Below are 21041 nucleotides of genomic sequence, written 5' to 3' on the forward strand. Positions count from 1 at the left end.
CCACTGCTCACAGAATAGAGCCTCCACCTCGTTGAGAACTACACATTGTTTCCACTTTACAGTCTGTGCTTTCTTCTGACAGCATCCAGCACGTGACCATCAGCAGGAGTGATGCCCAGCTGAGCCCAAGACCTTGGCCAAGTTCCATGTGACCGAGCCTATGTGGATGACACCTCCTAGATAGTTTACAATACCCTGAGACAAATATGGAAATTTAGACAGGTGGCATTGGATAGAACCATCCCAATATAAACCCCAAATAAAAGCAGTGATAAAATGTCCCTTATTATACAATTCATAATCTCTTCAAGGAAGCAATCATCATTTAAACTATTGGACTGTTGAGATGTACATTTTACCAGATACCAGCATCATAACCTTATAACTGTATACAAAAGTTTGATGTAATAATTATAAACTTTATTTAAATGTTGATTGTTCCAAGTTCTATAATTTCTTGTTCCTTTGTGTCTTCAGTGCAAAAGAGTAAGAAAGGGAAGCTCCAGTGTTTAGATTTTAGAGTAAGATACACTGATCATTTGATGAGTTAGCAGTCGCCTGGAAATGCTGGACCTGATTTTGGAGACGTCTGGTTTCAGCTTCCAATGCTGCTTTGAGGTCTTCAGCCTCTTTCTAAAGAGTGATAAATACAAACTATTAAAGTTTAGCAAAAAGTAAGATCAAACTTTTTTCTGGTTGCATAAGTCATTCATTGTCCTTACTTATATTACTCCACAGTAGCAATAAACAGTCAGAATATCTCTTTTCCGTTCATGTGTGTCCAACTTACTTCTGTAATTATTCACTCTCCTTCTCTTTCTCTAGCTCCAGAAACATTGTCATCTCTCAATCCCTGAAATGTTGTTGTCCCTAGAATTCCATCCCAAGGCTCCCTCCCCCGTTATACTACATAATTTCTTTGGACAATTGTAGTCACATGTTGACTTCAATTCTCATTCACACACAGGAGAATGTTAGATATATTTTTAAGAGAGGAGGCTAACACAAAAACAGGGTGTCTAGGTGACATCAAAATCAGGTGAGATGTCTGCACCTTAGATGAGAGAATTTGTTCCAGGTCACCAAAGTTTTGGTGGCAGAAGTAGAAGAAAAGATTGAGATCAAAAACCACAGGTTGCTCATACTGCTCTTCAGGAAACAGCTGCAATCTCAGAAATTTCTTGGAATAGCTCTTGAAAAACTAGTACCTACAGGTAGACTGACAACCAAGGGGAAGAATTAGGATGGCATTTGTCTCATTAGGGTGCTGACATAGGAATTTCACACCAGATCTGAAGAAGCAAAAACACTGCAGAAACTGCTCACTAAGAGGCACACTTTTGATAACTTGCTAGGCTGTGTGATATATTGGCATTTAGTTCTCTTTGGAACTAAATCTGAAAAATGAGGACACAATAGTTCTGCTTTACTATGAATAATGCATGTAAAGTGCTTTGACAGTGCTTGGTAAATAACAACTACTGCTTATTGAATGAAAATAAAACTAAAGGACTGGATGAAACAAACTCTGCAAGTTAAAAGCATTCAGAACCACAGATGATCATCACGGCAAGGATAGGGGCATAGACACAATAATATGAAATTAATTTAACAAAGTATCTATGACCAAAGCAAAAGATTGTCCAGAGCAGTTAATGAGTTAAGAGGAAAGGCTAATTACTACAGGCTAGAAATGCCTTCATTTTTATTTAACAATATAGAGTGCTTACTCTGCGCCAAGCACCATTCTAAGCACAAATATTAACTCATTTAATTATCAGAGTAACCCTATAGAATAGGTATTATTACTGTCTTCATTTTACACAAGAGGAAAAAGAGGCACAGACAGGATAGATAACTTGCCTAAACCATATATATATATTAAGAGGTGGAGCTTGGATTTGCACCCCGGCAGTCTGGCGCCAGAGTCCCTGCCCTGAGCCACAGTATCATGCTGCTTTCCCCCGCCCTGCCCCTTGGTCTGTCTCTGCTCTATGCTCCCATGGTTACAGAGAGGGGAGAGATGAAACAATTGCTCAATACCTGCATCCGAAGTTTCTGCATCCTCTGTTGCTCTGCCCGCCGTTTTTCTTCGGCTAGCTGCATTTGTCTCACTTGTTCCTGATGGAGTCTCTCCCTCTCCTCCATCCTTTGCTGGTTCTGCCTTTGAAGCTCCTGCAACCTTTGTGCTTCAGCCTTTGCAGCCTCTGCTTTCACACGTGCCTCTGAGAAGAAAGAGTAAAAAGACAAATCTCTCCAGGATTAATGTGCCCCTTCCTTCTGCCTCCCACTCTTATTTACTATTGCTCCAGCTTCATAGAGAATATTCCCTGGGGTTGTTTTTCCCTCCCAGATAGCCATACTGCAGCTGATCATGCCACACTCGGACACTGCCTGAGTAGCCAGGAAGTGTTTGCCATTCTGGCTTTAGTTTAATGATCCCATGAGGGCCAGGAGAGAGTAATTTCAAATTTATAGGAATTCCTTTTCTCTCTTGCATCATTTCTGTTTTCTTCTCACCTTCCATCTGCTTTTCCTTTGCTGTGAGAGCCTGGTCTGTCTGTAGAATTGCATTACTCACAGACTCTTTGGATTTTAAATATTTCTGCAGAGCTTCTTCGGCCTAGCAACCCCAAAAACATACAGTTAGAAGTAGGAAATGGTGATTGGGAATGTTGTAAACATCTTTATTTCTTTTTCCTTCCAGTATCTTATTCCCATAGGAGGTGCTCAACCTGCACTTGGTGGAACTGTTAATCAAGGCTGTCCTGGATTAACACAAGTTTGGGCATGCCTCTAGGCTGGCCACTAGATGCAAAGGACTTGTTCACAGGTGGAAAAATACTGCAAGGAGGAAACTGATGATGCTTGGGTGTTTCAAAGACTGATATATGCTGGGGAAAAGATGCTTCCTTTCCCCTGAGACAAGGGCACTAAGGACTATCTCAGCTTGGTCTTGTTGATGTCATCTTCATTGTCATGTAGAGTTAGCCTGTCTGGAAATGAAGCCAGTAGGAAAAAGAAACAGAAAAATGAATTGAGGATTGGAAAGAAAGAAGGAAGGAGGACAATTGATGGCATTATTTAAACTCTTGAATGTATCTATACTTGAAACTAAATTAAAACCTTTTGCTTTTAGTTTGTGTAAACTAATGGGTTACCAATTTTTCTTAAATTAGTTTTAATTATTGAGATTCTGTCCTGTGTAACCAAAAAGATGCCTTTGTTGCAATGAATGCTGATGGTTGCAATAGAAGTCTGGTGATTATGGTGATGGTTCAATTTAATTCCATAGCTAATATTAAAATGTAAATTCTGTGTTAGGAAAACCAATACCAGGCACATAGTTTTTCCATGAATACTTATTCAATGAAGGAGTAACTACTACTAGGCAGAGACATAAACATCATCTGTGTGCCCGTATACATGCCTTTCTTCCTGTCCTCACTGGTTTTTAAAGAGGCCTCCCAGCAATTTTCCACAATTAATAGATAAAACTAGGGATACCTGTGTTCCTTTCCTAGGCTCTTTATAGTACTTTGCCTTCAGCTCTTCCATCTTGTGAATGAAGAGGGTATGTCCTCCTGGCTTAGAATAAATCCCCTGCTTCACTGCTTCTTCTAGAGGACCAAAAACATCCTGAAGTAAAGCCCAGCAACGATCCCAGGATGCTTCTAAGTTCTGTTTGCAGATGTCATTATGCTTTGTTTCTAGTAGGGTCTTCAAAGAGACAGCAATCCATGGCAAAGATGTTAGTGATACTTCAGTATTTCTGGAATTGATTCTCAAAAAGAATCTATATTTTTTCTAGAAATGTAGAGGAATGCAAGCAAGACTATATTCTTCCCACCAAATCTGGAAAAGTTTCAAGGATGACACTCTACATACAAATGACATTTACTTTTGGGTTTGAAATCTCCCAAAACTCCCCTTTCTTGTTATTTCTGCTTTAGGTGTGATACTCAGACCACAGACCTCTAGCCTCATGCTAATTTTAAATGCAGCCTACTGTTTTACAACATTCCTCACTTCAGTGTTTTACTAGGCCTTGGATTTCCAGTGAGAAGGTGGAATAGAATAATTGGCTGGAATGAGATCAGCCTATTTTATTAAACCTGGATACATCATATTTTAGTGGATCCAATTCGTAATTCTGTATGCTTGATTAATAAAATGGGAAAGTTAATTAATACTTTGTAAATATGATTATTTAAAACAATAAAATTAATTCAAATGTCATCTATGGGTATAACATGGTAAAGATATGTTGTATACATGTGTGAAAACTTCAGAATCTATAAGGCCCAGAGCAGTTACATTTGTTTGTTATTAGAATAAAAGTGATATCATGGCTTTATAAGTGATTCTTATTATTTTCAAGTCTAGTAGCAACTGCTTTTCTTAATTAACTACTATTTTACCATTCATAGCAATACTTTGCCTTCTATTGACCCTAATCCCCACAAACTAGAAAAAAAAGTCATTACCTCTAATTCCTTCTGGAACTTCTGATCCACATCCTTGAAAGAGTTTTTCATGAAGATTTCAATGGCCTCTCTCTCACTGGTCCTGTGCAAATCCAGCAGCTCCTGGAGGGTCTCTGTGGGTAGCTGCACCTTCTGGCCCATCTGCTGGTCATAGTGGGCAATGGCCTTTTGCACTGCAGCCGAGTTCTCTATCTGGGCCAAGGCCAGGACTGCGTTCTCCATGCTGGGAAGATCCCCACTGCTGATGGCATTGACATAGATCATCACTAGGTTCTTTAGACCTTCACAGAAAAAAGAAATGCTTATATTATTTGCATAGAAAGAAGGCATGATTTACATTAATAATTCTGGGAATGTACATTTAACAGTGAATAGCCTGAAATTTTCAGTATTCTGGATGGTGTTCAAGTGGCCCACATAAGTTCCTTTGAGAAATTGTATGATCAAGAAGCCAGGATTTTCCTTCTTTGGGAAAAGCCACTGTGTTCAAAGAAGAAAATAGAGGAAATCTTAAGATCTAAATGATTGTGCATGTTTCATCCTTTTCCCACAGAGAAATGAGGAGATGATAATATAAAAGTCATGCATATTTATTTAGAATGCTATGGGCCTTTGCCTTTTTAATCTTCCCCTCTTTTTCCCTCATCCTCAGTTTTCCATTCTCTTTGGAATTCCCTTTTCTCTTTCACTTTAGTATGGTTAAGCTAGTATGAGAGCTATCCTCTTCTGAAAAAGTGCAAAGTGAGTAATTCAGAATAGGTTTCCCTTACTCTTTGTTGGAACTTCCCTGTTTTACTTCCTTTGTTTGCACTCAACTTCCCTCTGTAATGTAGCAATTATCACAGAGTTCTGAGGAAAAACCAGATCAAGAAGTTTACTTAGATTTCTTTTAGGGTTCTAAAAGAAATTCTAGATAATTGGGCCTTTGTATAATGTTTGTTTCAATCAAGTTCCATTTATACAAGGAACATATATGTCTTGCTCCTCTTCTGCCAATCAAAGGCTGTGGCACATAATAAGGATCCAATATATTTGTTGAACAAATGCTGCCAGCCCACATGGGTTAGTCTAGTTCAACAGTGAGTCACGTATGGGTAAAACTTCTTTGACTTTATCTTATCTTTAGATTGTGTTCCTATTACATGTAGCTTTGAGGCATTACTAAAAAACACTAGAAATATGTTTGATACCCACTGGAACTTAATAAAAAAGATACATGTAATTTTCATGGTAGGAATTGCCTATGTATTTGTCAACATTGACACTGCAAGTACACTCTTATAAATGTCCCTTATTCTTTACATTGAATTGACAGAAAATCCTAAAAATGGTACTCACAAGATCCAGTGACCTTAATGCCTCCTGGAAGAGTCTTAATCATAGAATGACTGAAGATGTAGGAACAGAATTCTGCCACTTGCTGTACAAATTCAGAATCTATCTCATCATCATGCAGTGTCTCAAGCTGGCCGAGCTTCTTTCGGTGAGTGGGTGAGTCAAAGATAAAGCATTTCTTTATTGGAAAGAACTTCTGTATACATAGACGGGGCACATTGAAATTCTGAATTCCTTGATCGCTACCTAGAGAAGGAAAAATAGAATTTATTCAGTATAGAATTTTCATCCATTTACCTAAGATAAATGTCCTTCTTCCTGATGTTACATAGTTTAATATATCTTCATAAACTCTAAGCAAAAAGATAAAAGATAACTAATCAGATACAGAAAAAAAGAAATTTGTTCTAATAACAGAGGAGTAATGCAATGTAATATTGAATTTATTTGTTCATTCTAAATTAATAATCATTATTTATTTTGTAGGAGATCTAGGTAAGTAAATATTGAAAACTATAAATTTAACCACATACACAAAAGAAATCATTTCTTATGTTACTTTTCTCCATCTTTTCAAATCTGAAGTCCCTGTTACCTTCCTTTGGCCTCAGTGAATTCTCCAGGTATTCATCTGCTGTGATAAGTTTCCCATTTGTCTCCAGGCCTAGGTAAAAATCTCTCAGAGTCCACACTAAGTCTGGAAAGAAGCTCCCAGAGTCAGCAGCATCTTCAGCCCCATCGAGGCCAGGTGAGTTTCTTGCCCTGAGCAGATCTGTCAGTTCTGTCACATGGCTGAGATACAATTAAGCAAAACTGGCAGAGATAGGACTGCATCCGAGCCCATATTTAATTCCGTGTCTCCCCAGCCCTTTATTTTCCTTTGGGTCTTAACCAAATCACAATTTTATCGGAGTTTATAAGAGTTCTTTTCTTTGTACTTTCAATGTTTGTCATGTTTTCGTTTTTGTGATTCACAAGGACTCACAGACATACAGCTGGTGAATAGAGGAGTTCTCTCTGATTTTGGTGCCATCCTAGACCACAAAAGGATACTGCAGCAGGTCGATAGCCCCCTGGTCAATGTTGTGCATGGTATTGTACACGAGGGTGCTGCTCAGGAGGATTGCCAGTGCAAAGATCTGGGTATCATTCTTATCAACCTAGAAGTCAGAACAAATTTTAGTCATGTCTCTTGGGATTCCCAGATGAGCAATCTTTAAAAATAGGCTCCTGATCTACTAACGTTAAAGAAGACAAACAAACAAACAAACAAACAGACAAACAAAAACAATTGTCAAAAATGTGAACTCTGAGTACTTCTCTTGTTAACACTGATATAATAATTTTATACCAATCCATATATTGTTAATTCACCAGTCCCTTTTATAATCACTGTTAGATATTTGCAAAGTGTATAGTCAAAGTTAGTGGGGGTAATCCGAGTACTCAAAACCAAGGTTTTCCAGAGCACAAAATAAAATTGGCTTATATTTACCATAAATATATCTATGCTATTGAATATTTATTATCCATAATGCAGTTCACATGACTGATCTTATCTAATTTAAACAATCATTCTGACATGGTTTATAATTGCTATCTCCATTTTGTAGGTGAGGAAGCTGAAGCTCAAATTATGGCTTACCATCTTTGAATCTTGGCAAATCAAAACTAAACAAGCAAAAAAACCCATAAAAAACAATGGAGGTTCAAGAGAAAGACGCAGTTGTATGCTGGAGCCAGCTCATATCAGCTCGTGATAGCAGATTGTGTACATCCCTTCCAAAGTCTGAGGTTAGTGTCTCCACTTGGGTAGCTTGAAATCAGTTATGATGGGAGCCTTCAGGAAATAGTCAAGTGCTACAAATCAAGGTTGTTGTTTCTTTTTATCCAGTGAGCTGGTTGTTAAATACTTACAAGCATAAAATTAGAAAAGGTCCATGTATCTACTGTTCAAATAATGGGTTGAATAAGACCAAAGGGAAAATAAAAGATTTAGGGAGACTTACTTCTCTTGTCAAAGTCAGAGAGCTACAATTGCCATAGCCCTGATTTTAACACGAGTTCATCTGAGCCCAGAGCCCACTATTAACCAGTATAATGTGTGGGTCCAGGTAACAGTGATTTCATTTGCACTATCTTTATGCATTTGGGTTAACTGCCTAGCTCAACATCAGTGCAGTTCTCTCAGTACTGATTCTTGCTTATAAATGTATTTTCTCACTTCAGGCTTCTAAACTCTGACTATTAAAGACAGAAAGGGGAAAGAATGGAGGTATACTTTGGTTAAGTAGAAGTATGATTTAGAAAAATAAACCTAAAAACTCCCTGTATAAAGAGTGTCCAGAAATGAGGAAGTTAAAAAAAGGAATCCTCCTTCCTTACCTTCTCTACATCTCCCAGGCCTTCGGTGTCAAGCAGAACTAAGGTATGTTCTGGCTTCTTGGGATGAGGCACACACCACATCCAGATTCCCTTGGTGTGAGACTGCACCGTGCAGCCAACAGAGAAGCCTGCCAGGGGAGTGGAGAGGTTGCAATAGAGAAGGGACTCTGGAATAGGGGATTTTCTTGGTCATTGAGCTAGGGTTTAAGGAAAGCAAGATGAGGAAACAGCAGAGAGTACAACCAGTATTGATCTAAATGACAACAGAGGAATGGGGAAATAATATCAAATACAGTTTATAAATTTGATTTTTAAAATAATATTGTGCTACTAAAATTTTGCTAATTTATAATTCTATATGTGGAAATTATTTCACTGATGTCTTACCCTTTGTGAGAGAAACATATTATGCTTTTTCCAAGGAAATGTTAAGGCAAAAAAAAAGGTGTTATATCACGAACAATTAGCTGCCCTTCATCTCCCAGAAAATAGAAAGACTAGCTGTGGCCTAAACATTGGTTTTCAATAGCCATCCTCATCTCTAACTTTCTCTCCTCACATTGCCACCCTGGATGCTGACCATGTGGGTGGACAGAAGGGACTTTGCAGAGCTTTGCTGGTGCCACTCACCCTTGTTCTTCCCAGCCAGTTTGTTCATCAAATAGGATTTGCCCGTGCGGTAGAGGCCCACGATAGACACCACCACCATAGGTTGTGTAATAGCAGACAGGATCTCCAAAGCTTCTGGATTAACCGTCAGTTTCTCTGTAGTGTTCTCAATGAGACACACAGGGTCCGGCATGTGGATCTCTGGAGCCATGTCCCAGATGTTACTTTGCCTGCAAGGGAATAGATGAGATGGGCTAGAATTCATAGTGTTTAAGCAGAGAAAGTTATTTTGCTGGGAGTGTACTGTTTTCAAGTATGACCTAAGTTTCTGAAAAAAAATTTAAAAAAATAAAAACAGATACCAAAGAAGTCCACAGTAAAATAGGTCCTAGACCCTTTATAGATCTTTCGTAGGCTATCCTACTGTTTCTTAAACATTTGGTGGGCATAGGGAAACTCATTTCCAGAGTCCAACCTACTGCTAGTTTGAATCTAACTCTTACTCCACTGATTTTTGGTTGACTTATATTTCTTAGCTTTTACCTCCCCGAATCCCTAGATTAATTCTTTGTTACTATTATTTGTTACATTACGCTTTTTGCTTTTACCCCATATCAACTGGGATTTTTTCTTAGTAGGTCTCTGTCCAGTCAAACTGCATTACACTGAATATTGCCAGGTCATTATGCAGCATTATGTAACAAATCATAGCTGTTTGTTTCTTAGAAATATATCTCTTAAGGAATTTTTTCCATCATTATTAAAGTGCTTTATTAAACTAAAACTTCAAAGCATGATCATTTTGTGATTGACTAAATGAGTAAAACAACTTTTCTTTATTAATGCTTAACTACTTTTTTTCCTAACTTCTGGGCATGAATTCCTGTAACCTGAAGAGTCTCTGGTAAAACATTTTTGTGCTATGTGAGACAGAAGCAAATGTTTGCTTTTCTGCCTTGCCTTATTATAAAGAACAGTTTTCTTCTATGTTAGAGGTAATTATTTACTAAAGAAGCTAAAAATCTATCATCAGCTTGATTTCTTCTTTCACTGAAATCTTACAATGAAAAGGTCTAGGTTCTACATCTCTTTTCTAACAGACTGTGAAAACTGTCTTTTTACAATTATAAAGACCAATTCTCCCCCCTTCCTCATAGCTAATGCCCTGGAAATCATCTTGGTGATAGATAAATTAAAACAGAAACTGCTTGGGAGCAGATAATAGGAGATCCATTTGCAAATGGCATAGCACTAGGGCATAGGAGTCAGAAAATGTCTAGTGTAAGCCTTATCCAGAAAGAGGCAATTCCACAATATATTTAGAAACTTAAATACCAAGTCTGTTTCCATTCCAAGCTTTCAATGCAATTGGTACCTTATATTTGTAGAATTCTGGTGGCCTGATTTGTATATAGCAAGGGCCAGAATAATTTTTAAATTAGAAAGCTATGGAAACCTTGCAGTGATGATCTACAATAATTAGGTAGATAAACAGATATTGGGAACTTAAGAGCTCTTATGCTTTGGGATGATGTTGCTAATGGGGGAAGGAACTAGTAATAATTTGAGTGTTCAGACTTCCTTATGAATAACATTAGTGCTGTGCATATATTTTTAAAAAGAGTATTGTATATTGTCCCTAAATGTTATCTGAGTAGCATCTTTAATGCTTTTAGGAAAGTCCAATCTCTAAAACATCACTGTAGATTCAATGTGTTTGAGCTGCACACATACTGCTCTGTCATTCATAACTTAGCCTGTTTGGGGATACATTCTCCCTAACTCTCTTAGAGTTTCATAACCTTTTGTAAATAAAACCAACGCAAGAATGGATCAACATACACACACAAATTGCACATATTGCCTTTGCAGTAACTGAGGCTTGACTTCCAACCTCAGTACTGCAACTGGCTATCCATATCACACTGGCATTTCACTCAGCTCTCTAAGCCTGTTTCCTTAAAAAAGTGGGAATAAATAAACATTTATTTACGTCAGTATAACTGCTAGCTCAAAAAGGAGAGAGAGAGCTGAAAGAGAGAAAAAAAAAATGCAAAGAAGGAAAATGCCATGCAATATAGAGAAAATGCTCAGAAGTGCTGGTGATGGGATTTCTGAAAGAAAACATCTCTGTTTTCAGCCATACAATTCCAGTTCGGATTTTGTGCTATTTTTGTTGTTATTATTGTTGTTTGCTTTTGCTTTATTTTGTGTTGTTTTTTATTTGAGTTTGAAGGAAAAGGATCTTATCAAGGAGATAAATGGAAATCAAACAAGTACAAGATGCATGAAGCATGTGCCATGGTAAGAAATTCAAAAGAAGAGAATTCCAAAGAGTGCAAAAATTGCCAGACAGTATTGAGGAATCCAGTTAGGCAACTGTTAAATTAAGTGATTCATAATCTTAGAGGCAGCAGAGTAGTAGAGACAGAATCCAACATAAAAGGTGATAAAAAGTGAGGACAGGGGCCAAGAAACCAAACAAATTGAGTCAGAACTATTTTTAAAGGAAGAAATCCACCTTCAAACAAAATCGAACAATGACTAAAAGTATGTTGCTGTTTTCATGAAACTTCTCTGAGTTTCAACATTTAAGCTATTTATATTGCATCTCATGAATTGCTCTTTCTTATGAAAATAATAGAATCAGAGTGCAGGGCTGCTACATCAGAAGTGCAAGACAAAGCATTCACATTCAGCTTCTGGAATTTAAAAAAGGATTTGGGGAGGGGATTCGATGGCCAGATCATCCTAAAAAGAAGAAAAAGTTTCAGGTGAAAAATAGCATTGCCCAAGTGAAATGCTGAGGGAATGCTGCCAGAACTTATCCCTACTAGAGACCTCATAGGAAGAAGTTGTGGAAAAGAACAAGAAGGAGCAAGTTTTGGCAGAGGCTGACCCCCAAGGGATTTGGAGTCTATTGGAAAGGGTAAGTGGGAGTGTCTACTTTTCCTCCCCTCCAACCTGTGGCAGTCTGCCAGCTCCTGATCTGTCATAGAGCCCTTCTAGCCTCACAAATCCAGGGACTGCTGCCACCAAAACACTGATAGCATCTTGAGATCAAAGCATCAGGCTGCACCCCACCACGGATCCCAGCTGAGATGGAAGGCACCACCTTGCCTACGCACATTCTGGGTGCCTCTATCCTGCCGGTGAAGTCAAAGCCGCTTAGTCTCCCAGTCACTGGATCCCACACAAACATTTCCCAGCATTCTCTTGGACTGTGGCAATCAGAAAGAAACAGACAGACACAGGATAGCAGCAGTCTTCCTGGAGGGTGGGCTGCTGCAAGGAGACTAGAAAGTGCTGAAGGCTTTACAGGACAGAGGAAGGTGTAACATGCACCCTTCTGCACCTAAGGGGCCCTGGCTCAAGTTGTCTTCACCCCTCCCAGTGGAGATGCAGGTACAGAGTGGAGTCTATAGGGTAGGACAGTGTCCCCACCCCAGAGCAAAAGAACGGGAACCTAGAAAGGGCCAACATGGAGCTAGAGATTTCCCCTCCTCCAACAACCCAATGCTGCAGACATAGCCACTTCTGCTCACAAGCATGAGCTCATGGCACGGCTGTGCTGTGGGATGGGCAGTTCTAGGCTTGCAGGGAGGATATACCCCCAGTAGTACTCTGATCACTGCTCCTGGGCTCTGCACAGAGGGTGCAGCTCATTTCCCTCCCTCCACAAACAGGCAACACTTTTGCAGCTGTCTTGACCAGAGAATCTCAGCCCCTGAGTCTCTATACTGCTGGATTCACAGCCAATGTTCCTCAGCACCCACTTGGACAGCAGCAACCTTGGGGAACTGGTGAGCCCTGGGGTTACTGTGAGCCTCTAGAGCTTGGGCATTCAGGGCAGGCTGCTTCCAGCTGAGAGGAAAGTGCAGCATGTCAGAGGACCCCTTCCGAAGATGAGGACAAGGGTACCAGCCCCTGCCCATTCAGTGCCTTTTCCTCCTCCTCCCCTCTGTCCCCCACTACTGCTGAGGCCACCACAGCTCTTTCTGCTCAGGACTGGTGAGGGTTCTACAGGGGACGATTAAGCCAGGGCACTTGCGAGTGGCTGTCCTGGCTCTGACAGAGTGTCTATCATACCCAGGCTTCCACAGAGCTTGTGGTTTACTTCTTTCCCTCTCAAAAGCCACACCAAGCATTTTTGTGTGGCTCAAAGACAAAACTACAGCCTCAGCTGAGGGAGGGCAGGGCTAGCAGTCTCTCCCCTAGGTGCCTATCTCTCCTGGGAGAAGCCTACTTGCCCTGGAGGCAAGTCCCCGGCACAAGGACCCCTCCCCCACTGGAGCATTTCCACGGTCGCTCCCAGCCATTCTGGGAGCCCAGCATACATAGAGAAGTTGGAGCTTTCTCTACCACCTCTGCCGCAGCCAGACCAGGAAGGGAGAATAGAATCTGGGCTCATTTGTGTACCCCAAAGACAAAAACTACCACCTCCATGGAGGGAGGGTGGGGCTAGCAGCTCTTTCCCTTAGAGGCCTGTCTCCTCTGAGAGGAGCCTACTCTCCCCGCGGCAAGTCCAGGCAGAACTATATCTGCCCTACCAGAGCATTTCAGTCACAGCCCACAGCCAGTCTGGCAGCCCTGCACACACCGGGTTGAGCTGTCTTTACCCACTCTGCTGCAGCTGGGCCAGGTGGGAGCTGGGGATCTGGATACTTTTGTGACCCCAAAGGACAGAGACTGCTGTCATTGCTAAGAGTGGGAGGTGTGAGTGCCATGTGCATCCCACAGCTCCCTGCCTCTGCTAATCTTGCCAAGAGGGGCCCAGCCATCCTGTCACAGGCTCACAGGGCATACGCCCTTCTCCTGCCCGAGCATTGATATGGAGCAGGATATCCCACCACCCCTCTCTATCACAGCCAGCCCCTGAACCCAGGAAGGCTTGAGGGCGAGTTTGCCAGCCTAGTCTCCATCTGGTCCCTCCAGGACTCAAGCATGCCAGTCAGGCGCATGGGTACTTGGGATTACCTAACCTAGTCAACCAGCACTGGCACCTGAACACTGTTCCAGAGGTCTGAGGTCCAACCACCCCAAATTGCCAGCAACATCACAGTGAGACTTACCTGCATGAGGCAAAAGGCAGTGTACCTCTCCCTTTCTACACTGAACAGCAGAATCCCCAGCAGAGGAGAACAGGTGAACCACAAAGCTATCTGTGTCAAGCTGAGGGAAGAGGTTCCAGAAGAGAAGGAACCAGGATAAGAATTCTGGCAATATGGGAAAAAAAAAAAAAAAAAAAAAAAAAGACTGTTTCAATATCCCCAAAGGATTATATTAGTTCTCCAGCAGTTCTGGCAGTGAACTCCAACCAAAAGAAAACTTTTAGAATATCAGATATGAAATTCAAAATATGGATCACAGTAACCTCGATAGGATCAATGAGAAATATGAAAGCCAAGACAAAGAAACAAAAAGAATAATTCAGGACATGAATGCAAAATTCACTGAAGAGGTAGATATTAAAAAAAAAAATAACAACTTCTGGAAATGAAAGAATCATTTAGACAATTTCAAAATACAGTGGAAAGTTTTAACAACAGACTAGACCAAGCAGAAGAAAGAATTTCAGAGCTTGAAGACAAAGCTTTTGGATTAACCCAGTCAGTCAAAATAAAGAAAAAAGCATCAAAATAGATGAACAAAGTCTGCAAGAAATATGGGATTATGTAAAATGCCCAAACATAAGAATCATAGGTATCCCTGAAGAAGAAGAAGAAAAAGAAGAAGAAAAAGCAAAAAGCATGGAAAACCTATTTGAGGGAATAATAGAGGAAAGCTTCCCTGGTCTTGCCAGAGATTTAGACACGCAGATATAAAAAGCTCAATAGACTCCTGGAAGATTTTTTGATAAAAAAGGACAGCACCAAGGAACATAGTCATCAGACTGACCAAAGTCAACATGAAGAAGAAAATCACACAAGTTGTGAGATGAAAGCATCGAGTAACTCATAATGGAAAACTAACAGCAGACTTCTCAACAGTAACCTTATAAGCCAGAAAGAATTGGGGTCCTGTCTTTAATCTTATTAATCTGAATAACTTTCAGCCAAGAATTTTCTGTCCTGCAAAACTAAGATTGATAAATGAAGGAGAAATAAACTCTTTCCCAGACAAGCAAATACTGAAGGAATTTGTCACCAACAGATCAGCCCTTTGAGAAATACTCAAAGGAGTTTTAAACATCAAAATGAAAGGTTGGCCGGGCGCGGTGGCTCACGCCTGTAATCCTAGCACTCTGGGAGGCCGAGGTGGGCGGATCATTTGAGCTCAGGAGTTCGAGACCAGCCTGAGCAAGAGCGAGACCCCATCTCTACTAAAAATAGAAAGAAATTATATGGACAGCTAAAAAAATATATATATAGAAAAAATTAGCCGGGCATGGTGGTGCATGCCTGTAGTCCCAGCTACTCGGGAGGCTGAGACAGGAGGATCGCTTGAGTTCAGGAGTTTGAGGTTGCTGTGAGCTAGGCTGACGCTACGGCACTCACTCTAGCCTGGGCAACAGAGTGAGACTCTGTCTCAAAAAAAAAAAAAAAATGAAAGGTTGATATTCACCAGTATAAAAACACCCAAAATTAAAAAAAAAAAAAAAAAAACCCTGCAGCTTTTATAAAATAGTAACACAAGGGGATTATGAAGCAACTAAGTAACAATCAACTAATGTCTTGAACAGTATCTCATATATGAATGAAATGAAGAGTTGGTTCTTTGTGAAGGTAAACAAATTTGGTAGACCAAAAGCCAGATTAACCAAGAAAAGAAAAGAGAAGATTTAAATAAGCTCAATCAGAAATGAAAAAGGATCTGTATTACAACTAATACAGAAATACAAACATCACCTCTACACACAGAAACTAGAAAATTTAGAGGAAATGGACAAATTCCTGGAAAACAGACAACTTCCCAAGCTTGAATCAGGAAGAAATAGAAACCCTAAACAGACCATACTGAGTAGCAAGATTCAAGCAATTAAAAAAAAAAATCTCACTATTAAAAATGTCCAGGACCAGATGGATTCACAGCTGAATTCTACTGGAACAACAAAGAAGAACAGGTACCAGTCCTACTGAAATTGGTCCAAAAGATAGAGAAGAAGGAAATCAATCATCTCTGACTCATTCTACAGAGCCAATATCACCCTGATATGAAAGCCAAGAAAGGACACAACAAAAATAGAAAACTACAGCCCAATATCCATCATGAACATAGATGCGAAAATCCTCAACAAAATACTAGCAAACTGATTCCAACAGCACATTGAAAAGATAATTCACCTCAATCAAGTGGATTTCATGCCAGGGATGAAAGGATGGTTCAACATTTGCAAATCAATAAATATGATGCACTACATACAGAATTAAAAACAAAAACTATATGATTATATCAATAGATGCAGAATAAACATTTCACAAAATCCAGATTTGCTTCATGATATAAACCTTCAACAAATGAGGCAAAAAAGGAACATACCTTAAATGATAAAAACTGTATATAACAAACCCACAACCAACATCATATTGAATAGGGAAAAGTTGAAAGCACTCTCCCTAAAAACTGGAACAAGACAAGGATGCTGATGGGTGTATACCTACATGATGAGTGCGATGCACACTGTCTGGGGAATGGACATGCTTGAAGCTCTGACTCGGGGGTATGGGGGGGAGAATGGGCAATATATATAACCTGAACTTTCGTACCCCCATAATAAGCTGAAATTTTAAAAAAAGGAAAAAAAAAAAAGACAAGGATGCCCACTTTCACCACTTCTATTCAACCTAGTACTGGAAGTCCCAGCCAGAAGAATTAGGCAGAGAAAGAAATAAAGGGCTTCCAAAACAGAAAAGAGGAACTCAAACTACCACTGTTTGCCAATGATATGATATTATACATAGAAAACTCTAAAGCCTCCTGCAAAAGACTCCTAGAATTGATCAATGAATTCAGTAAAGTTTCAGGCTATAAAATCAATGTACACAAATCAGTAGCATTTCTATATACTAATAACAACAAAAAAACAACCAAGCTGAGAATTCAGTCAAGAATTCAATCCCATTTACAATAGCTGCAAAAATAAATAAATGAATGAATAAATAAATAAATAAAAGATCTTGAAATATACTTACTCAAAGAGGTGAAAGCTCTCTACAAGGAGAACTACAAAAAATTGATGAAAGAAATTTTAGATGACACAAACAAATGAAAAAGTATCTTATGCTCATGGACTGAAAGAATCAATATTGCTAAAATGCCCATGCTGCCCAAAATAATCTACAGATTCAATGCAATTCCTATCAAAATTCCAATGTCATTTTTCATAGAATTAGAAAAAACTATCCTAAAATTCATATGGAACCAAAAAAGAGCCTGAATAGCCAAAGCAATTCTAAGCAAAAAGAATAACTCTGGAAGCATCACATTACCTGACTTCAAATTCTATTACAAGACTATAGTAACCAAAACATCATGATATTTGTATGAAAGTAGACCCATAGAGCAATGAGGCAGAATAGAGAATCCAAAAAAAAAAAAAAGCCAAATATCTAAATCCAACTGATCTTTGACAAAGCAACAAAAACATACGCTGGGGAAAGGTCACCTTATTCAATAAATGGTGCTGGGAAAATTGATTAGCCACATGCAGAAGAATGAAACTGGATCCCTATTTCTCATTATACACAAAAATTAACTCTATGAATTAAAGACTTAAATGTAAAACATGAAACCATATAAATATTAGAAGGAAAACCTAAGAAAACTTATCCTTGATACTGGCCTAGGTAAAGAATTTATGACTAAGACCCCAAAAGCAAATACAACAAAAACAAAAATAAATAAATGGAATGCACTTAAAGTAAAAGGCTTCTGCTTAGCAAAAGAAATGATCAACAGAGTAAATAGACAACCTACAGAATGGGAAAAAATATTTGAAAGCTATACATCTGACAAGGGAGTAATATCCAGAATCTATATGGAACTCAAACAAATTAGCAAGAAAAAACCAAATAACCCCATTACAAACTGGATAAAAAACATGAACAGACATTTTTCACAAGAAGAGAAACAAATGGCCAACAAACATGGAAAAAAAAAAAAAAAACTCAACATCACTAATCATCAGGGAAATACACACTAAAACAACAATGAGATACCACTTTACCCCTGTCAGAATGGCCATTAATGTCAAGTAAAAAACAACAGATGCTAGAGCATATGCAGTGGAAAGGGAGCATTTATGCACTGTGGATGGGAATGTATATTATTACAACGGTTAGACTAGGAGACAGGGCTGAGACTGGATGCAGGGGCTGGCAGAGTAAGTGCAGGTGTTAAAGTAAACAATCCTCAACTGGAAGCTAACTAGAGGGGCTGATCACCACAGGCAAGAACAGGCTTCAGCCAGCTTGTCAGCTATCTCTGTCACCTTACATGAACTTTGGATAATTATAATGTCATTTACATTGTGTTTTTAAAACCTCTCCACCCTTGAAATCACCATGAAAATTCTGAGATAACCATATAAAGTATAAAAATGGGGAGAGAAAACAATTCTCGGAATTACTACCCAAATTCTTAGTAAAAGCCAACCCCTTAGCTTTGAATATTCCTTCTCTCAATTAGTAAGACTTCAAAAGACTGAAAACCATACCACTTCCTCCTGGTGCAGCTGCTCTGTTGACTCTCTCTTTCTCCTGAGATACTTCAGCTTTCAAAAAAAAAAAAAAAAAAAAAAAAAAAAAAGCAGTTGCTTGCTGCACTGACATGGTGTGTCCTGCCTGAAATTCTTTTCCTGAGGATCACCAATCTCCAAGAACTTGGATGAACCTCCACTCAGAGGCCACTAACTCAACCTCTATAGAAAGCAGTATGGAGATTTCTCAACAAACTAAAAGTAGATCTACCATTCAATCCATCCATCCCAGCACTGGGGATCTACCCAAAAGAAAAGAAGTCATTTTATGAAAAGGACACCTGCATTCACACGTTTATCACAGCCTAAGTGATGAGCAGATTAAAAAAATGTGATACACACACACACACCCCATGGAATACTGCCCAGGTCTGAAAAGGAATGAAATAATGTCATTTGCAACAACTTAGATGGAACTGGAGGCCATTATCCTAAGTGAAGTAACCCAGGAACAAAAAACCAAACACTGCATGTTCTCACTTATAAGTGAGAGCTAAGCAATGGGTATGCATGGTCATACTGAATTACATAGTAGACCTTAGAGACTCAGAAGGGAGAGGTTGAGAGAGGGGTGTGAGATGAAAAATTGCTTATCAGGTACAATGTACACCAATCAGGTGATAGGTACACTAAAAGCCCAGACTTCAGTATACAATTTATCCATGTAACAGAAACTTTGTGCCCCCTAAATCTATTAAAACAAAATTTAAAAAATAAAAAATAGGGTCTTGCACCCAAAAATAATAATACAATCATATTTCTTGAAACTTTCAGGGTGCAGTTGGAACCAGCTTAATTAGGTTTTACTAAAGACAAAGGTAACTTAAGTAACAATTATGATCCTGGTAGGTCATAAAATGGCAAAGGGAGAAAATCAGCTTGAAGGCATTTCAAACTCTCTGTTTAGTCCCCACACATAATTCAGTGGAAGCCAAATGTAACTGGCTCTTAACGAATTCTGCTGCCTGTCTGATAACACCACAATTTAGTCTTTACTGAGGTCTGATATACCACATCAGCCTAAGCTGCATCCTATCCTGCATAGAATGTTTTTTAAAACTAACTGAACCTTGAAAATCTCTTCCCTCTCTTGGCCGCTTCTTACCTTGACTAGAAAATCAGAAGAGATCTTATAGAGCTGGTAAGAAAGCTGCTTTGATGCAAACCCGGTACAAGTTCAAGTTCTTGTTTCTTAATTTATAGTAGCTGTGAGGATTTCTGATATACTTCTTCCTCATGCAATCCTGGGGATTTCTTTTCTCTCCACCCCCCTCTTCCTTCCTCCTAAAGTAGACAATTTGAACATGAAATACAAACCAAGTGAAAAGGGGAGGAATTTGGAAACTGAAACCATAAAGCTAATTCAGTGACTAGGCTAGATGATGAAGGGAATTTCCCAGCTGTTGGTTCCTTGGCGGACAGCCTGGATGTGCTCGGCCTGATTTCTCAGAAATTGCAAACGTACTAGAAGAGAACTTTGAGATAGTTTGCAATTGTTCGAAGTATATGATATTTTACCTAATTTGAAATATGATGATGTGTATCTCCAGTTTGGAAGCAAGGTCAAGGGAAACCCAATATGACTTTTGAGGCTAATTTTCTGAAATGTTAGATGCACTCACGTAAGTTTATTGCTTTTACAGTAGGTTCAGTATCTGAGAACTTTAACTCACAGGCAAGGACAAAGTTTTTGGCACCTATTTTTTTTTAACTTCTTTACTACTCTGTTTGAATTCTCCCAACAAATATCTCCCTCCAGTTTTCCAGGAGGTAGGACACAGAGATATTTACTAACTTGTCCAAAATCATAGAGCTACTAGTAATTGAATCTTAAGATTCAAACCCAATAACTTCATCATATAGTCCTTCTGTGTTTGCTGAATGAATCATCATCATAATCATCATCACAATCAGGGTTCCTTTTTAATAACTGAATTCTAAAATCTGGACAACTTAAATATCTCATGTTATCCTGATTACAATCCTATAAGATGGCTGGTTTTTATCTCTATTATACAATGAACAGAGGAGCTCTTAGGTCTGTTTTCTGAGGTTCAGTTCCTGAAACACGATTTGTGAGCAAGGGGTATTTATTTTGGATGGCGATCCCAAGAAGCAAGGTAGGAGAGTGGGAAAGTGAAAACTGGAAGAGAATGAAGCCAGTAAATAGGAACACATCTAGCAGGTCCCTTTGAGGGAACCAGGAGCTCAGATCTCCTGTGGTAACTCTTGGAAACATTGTAAAACCGGCCTCCAGGTTTCCTCTAGGATAGGTTAGCAACCTGGGTGCTTTTCCTCCAACTTCCTTCAATCTCTGGATGCGGACTGCTCCTGAAAGCATACTCTTCTAACACACCTGGCTTGGCCACAGGTGGGTTGAGAGCAAATCCTCACATGAAGGATCTTTGATATTTGCAGTAAGATGCCGCTGGAATGTGCAGAAAGTGTGAGTGACAAGGGGAGATGGCCCTCACAGAAGCTGTGGGTGTTGCACCCATATTCCCTCATAGCTCACATAAAGTTCTCCC

The 21041-nt window shown here is 39.3% G+C and overlaps 1 protein-coding gene across 2 annotated transcripts; it reads right to left on the minus strand.

Annotated features, from left to right (window-relative positions):
• Positions 1–438: 438 nt before the first annotated feature.
• Positions 439–19663, minus strand: GBP5 (guanylate binding protein 5). 2 transcript variants are annotated; one of them, XM_069478185.1, is made up of 11 exons: positions 19619–19663; positions 8838–9046; positions 8208–8335; positions 6876–6982; positions 6418–6614; positions 5826–6068; positions 4488–4768; positions 3508–3720; positions 2521–2623; positions 2044–2225; positions 439–633 (listed from the first exon to the last, which is right to left on the minus strand). In XM_069478185.1, exons 2-11 carry the CDS (start codon positions 9025–9027, stop codon positions 517–519), a joined length of 1761 nt encoding a protein of 586 aa, XP_069334286.1. In that variant the 5' UTR covers positions 9028–9046; positions 19619–19663; the 3' UTR covers positions 439–516. The 2 variants fall into 2 exon arrangements, with proteins under 2 accessions (XP_069334286.1, XP_069334287.1); XM_069478186.1 differs by lacking the exon at positions 19619–19663 and having other exon boundaries at positions 8838–9064.
• Positions 19664–21041: the final 1378 nt, after the last annotated feature.

This window comes from Eulemur rufifrons, chromosome 8 (assembly GCF_041146395.1).
Source record: "Eulemur rufifrons isolate Redbay chromosome 8, OSU_ERuf_1, whole genome shotgun sequence".
NCBI lineage: Eukaryota > Metazoa > Chordata > Mammalia > Primates > Lemuridae > Eulemur > Eulemur rufifrons.

Excerpts from the sequence above, each read along its gene's own strand:
- GBP5 (XM_069478185.1), bottom strand. The coding sequence starts at position 9,027 with ATGGCTCCAGAGATCCACATGCCGGACCCTGTGTGTCTCATTGAGAAC. Across the intron at positions 6,615-6,875 it reads GGGGCTATCGACCTGCTGCA|CCATGTGACAGAACTGACAG; the intron begins GTATCCTTTTGT and ends ATTGTATCTCAG. Across the intron at positions 634-2,043 it reads TGCAGAAACTTCGGATGCAG|AAAGAGGCTGAAGACCTCAA; the intron begins GTATTGAGCAAT and ends ATCACTCTTTAG.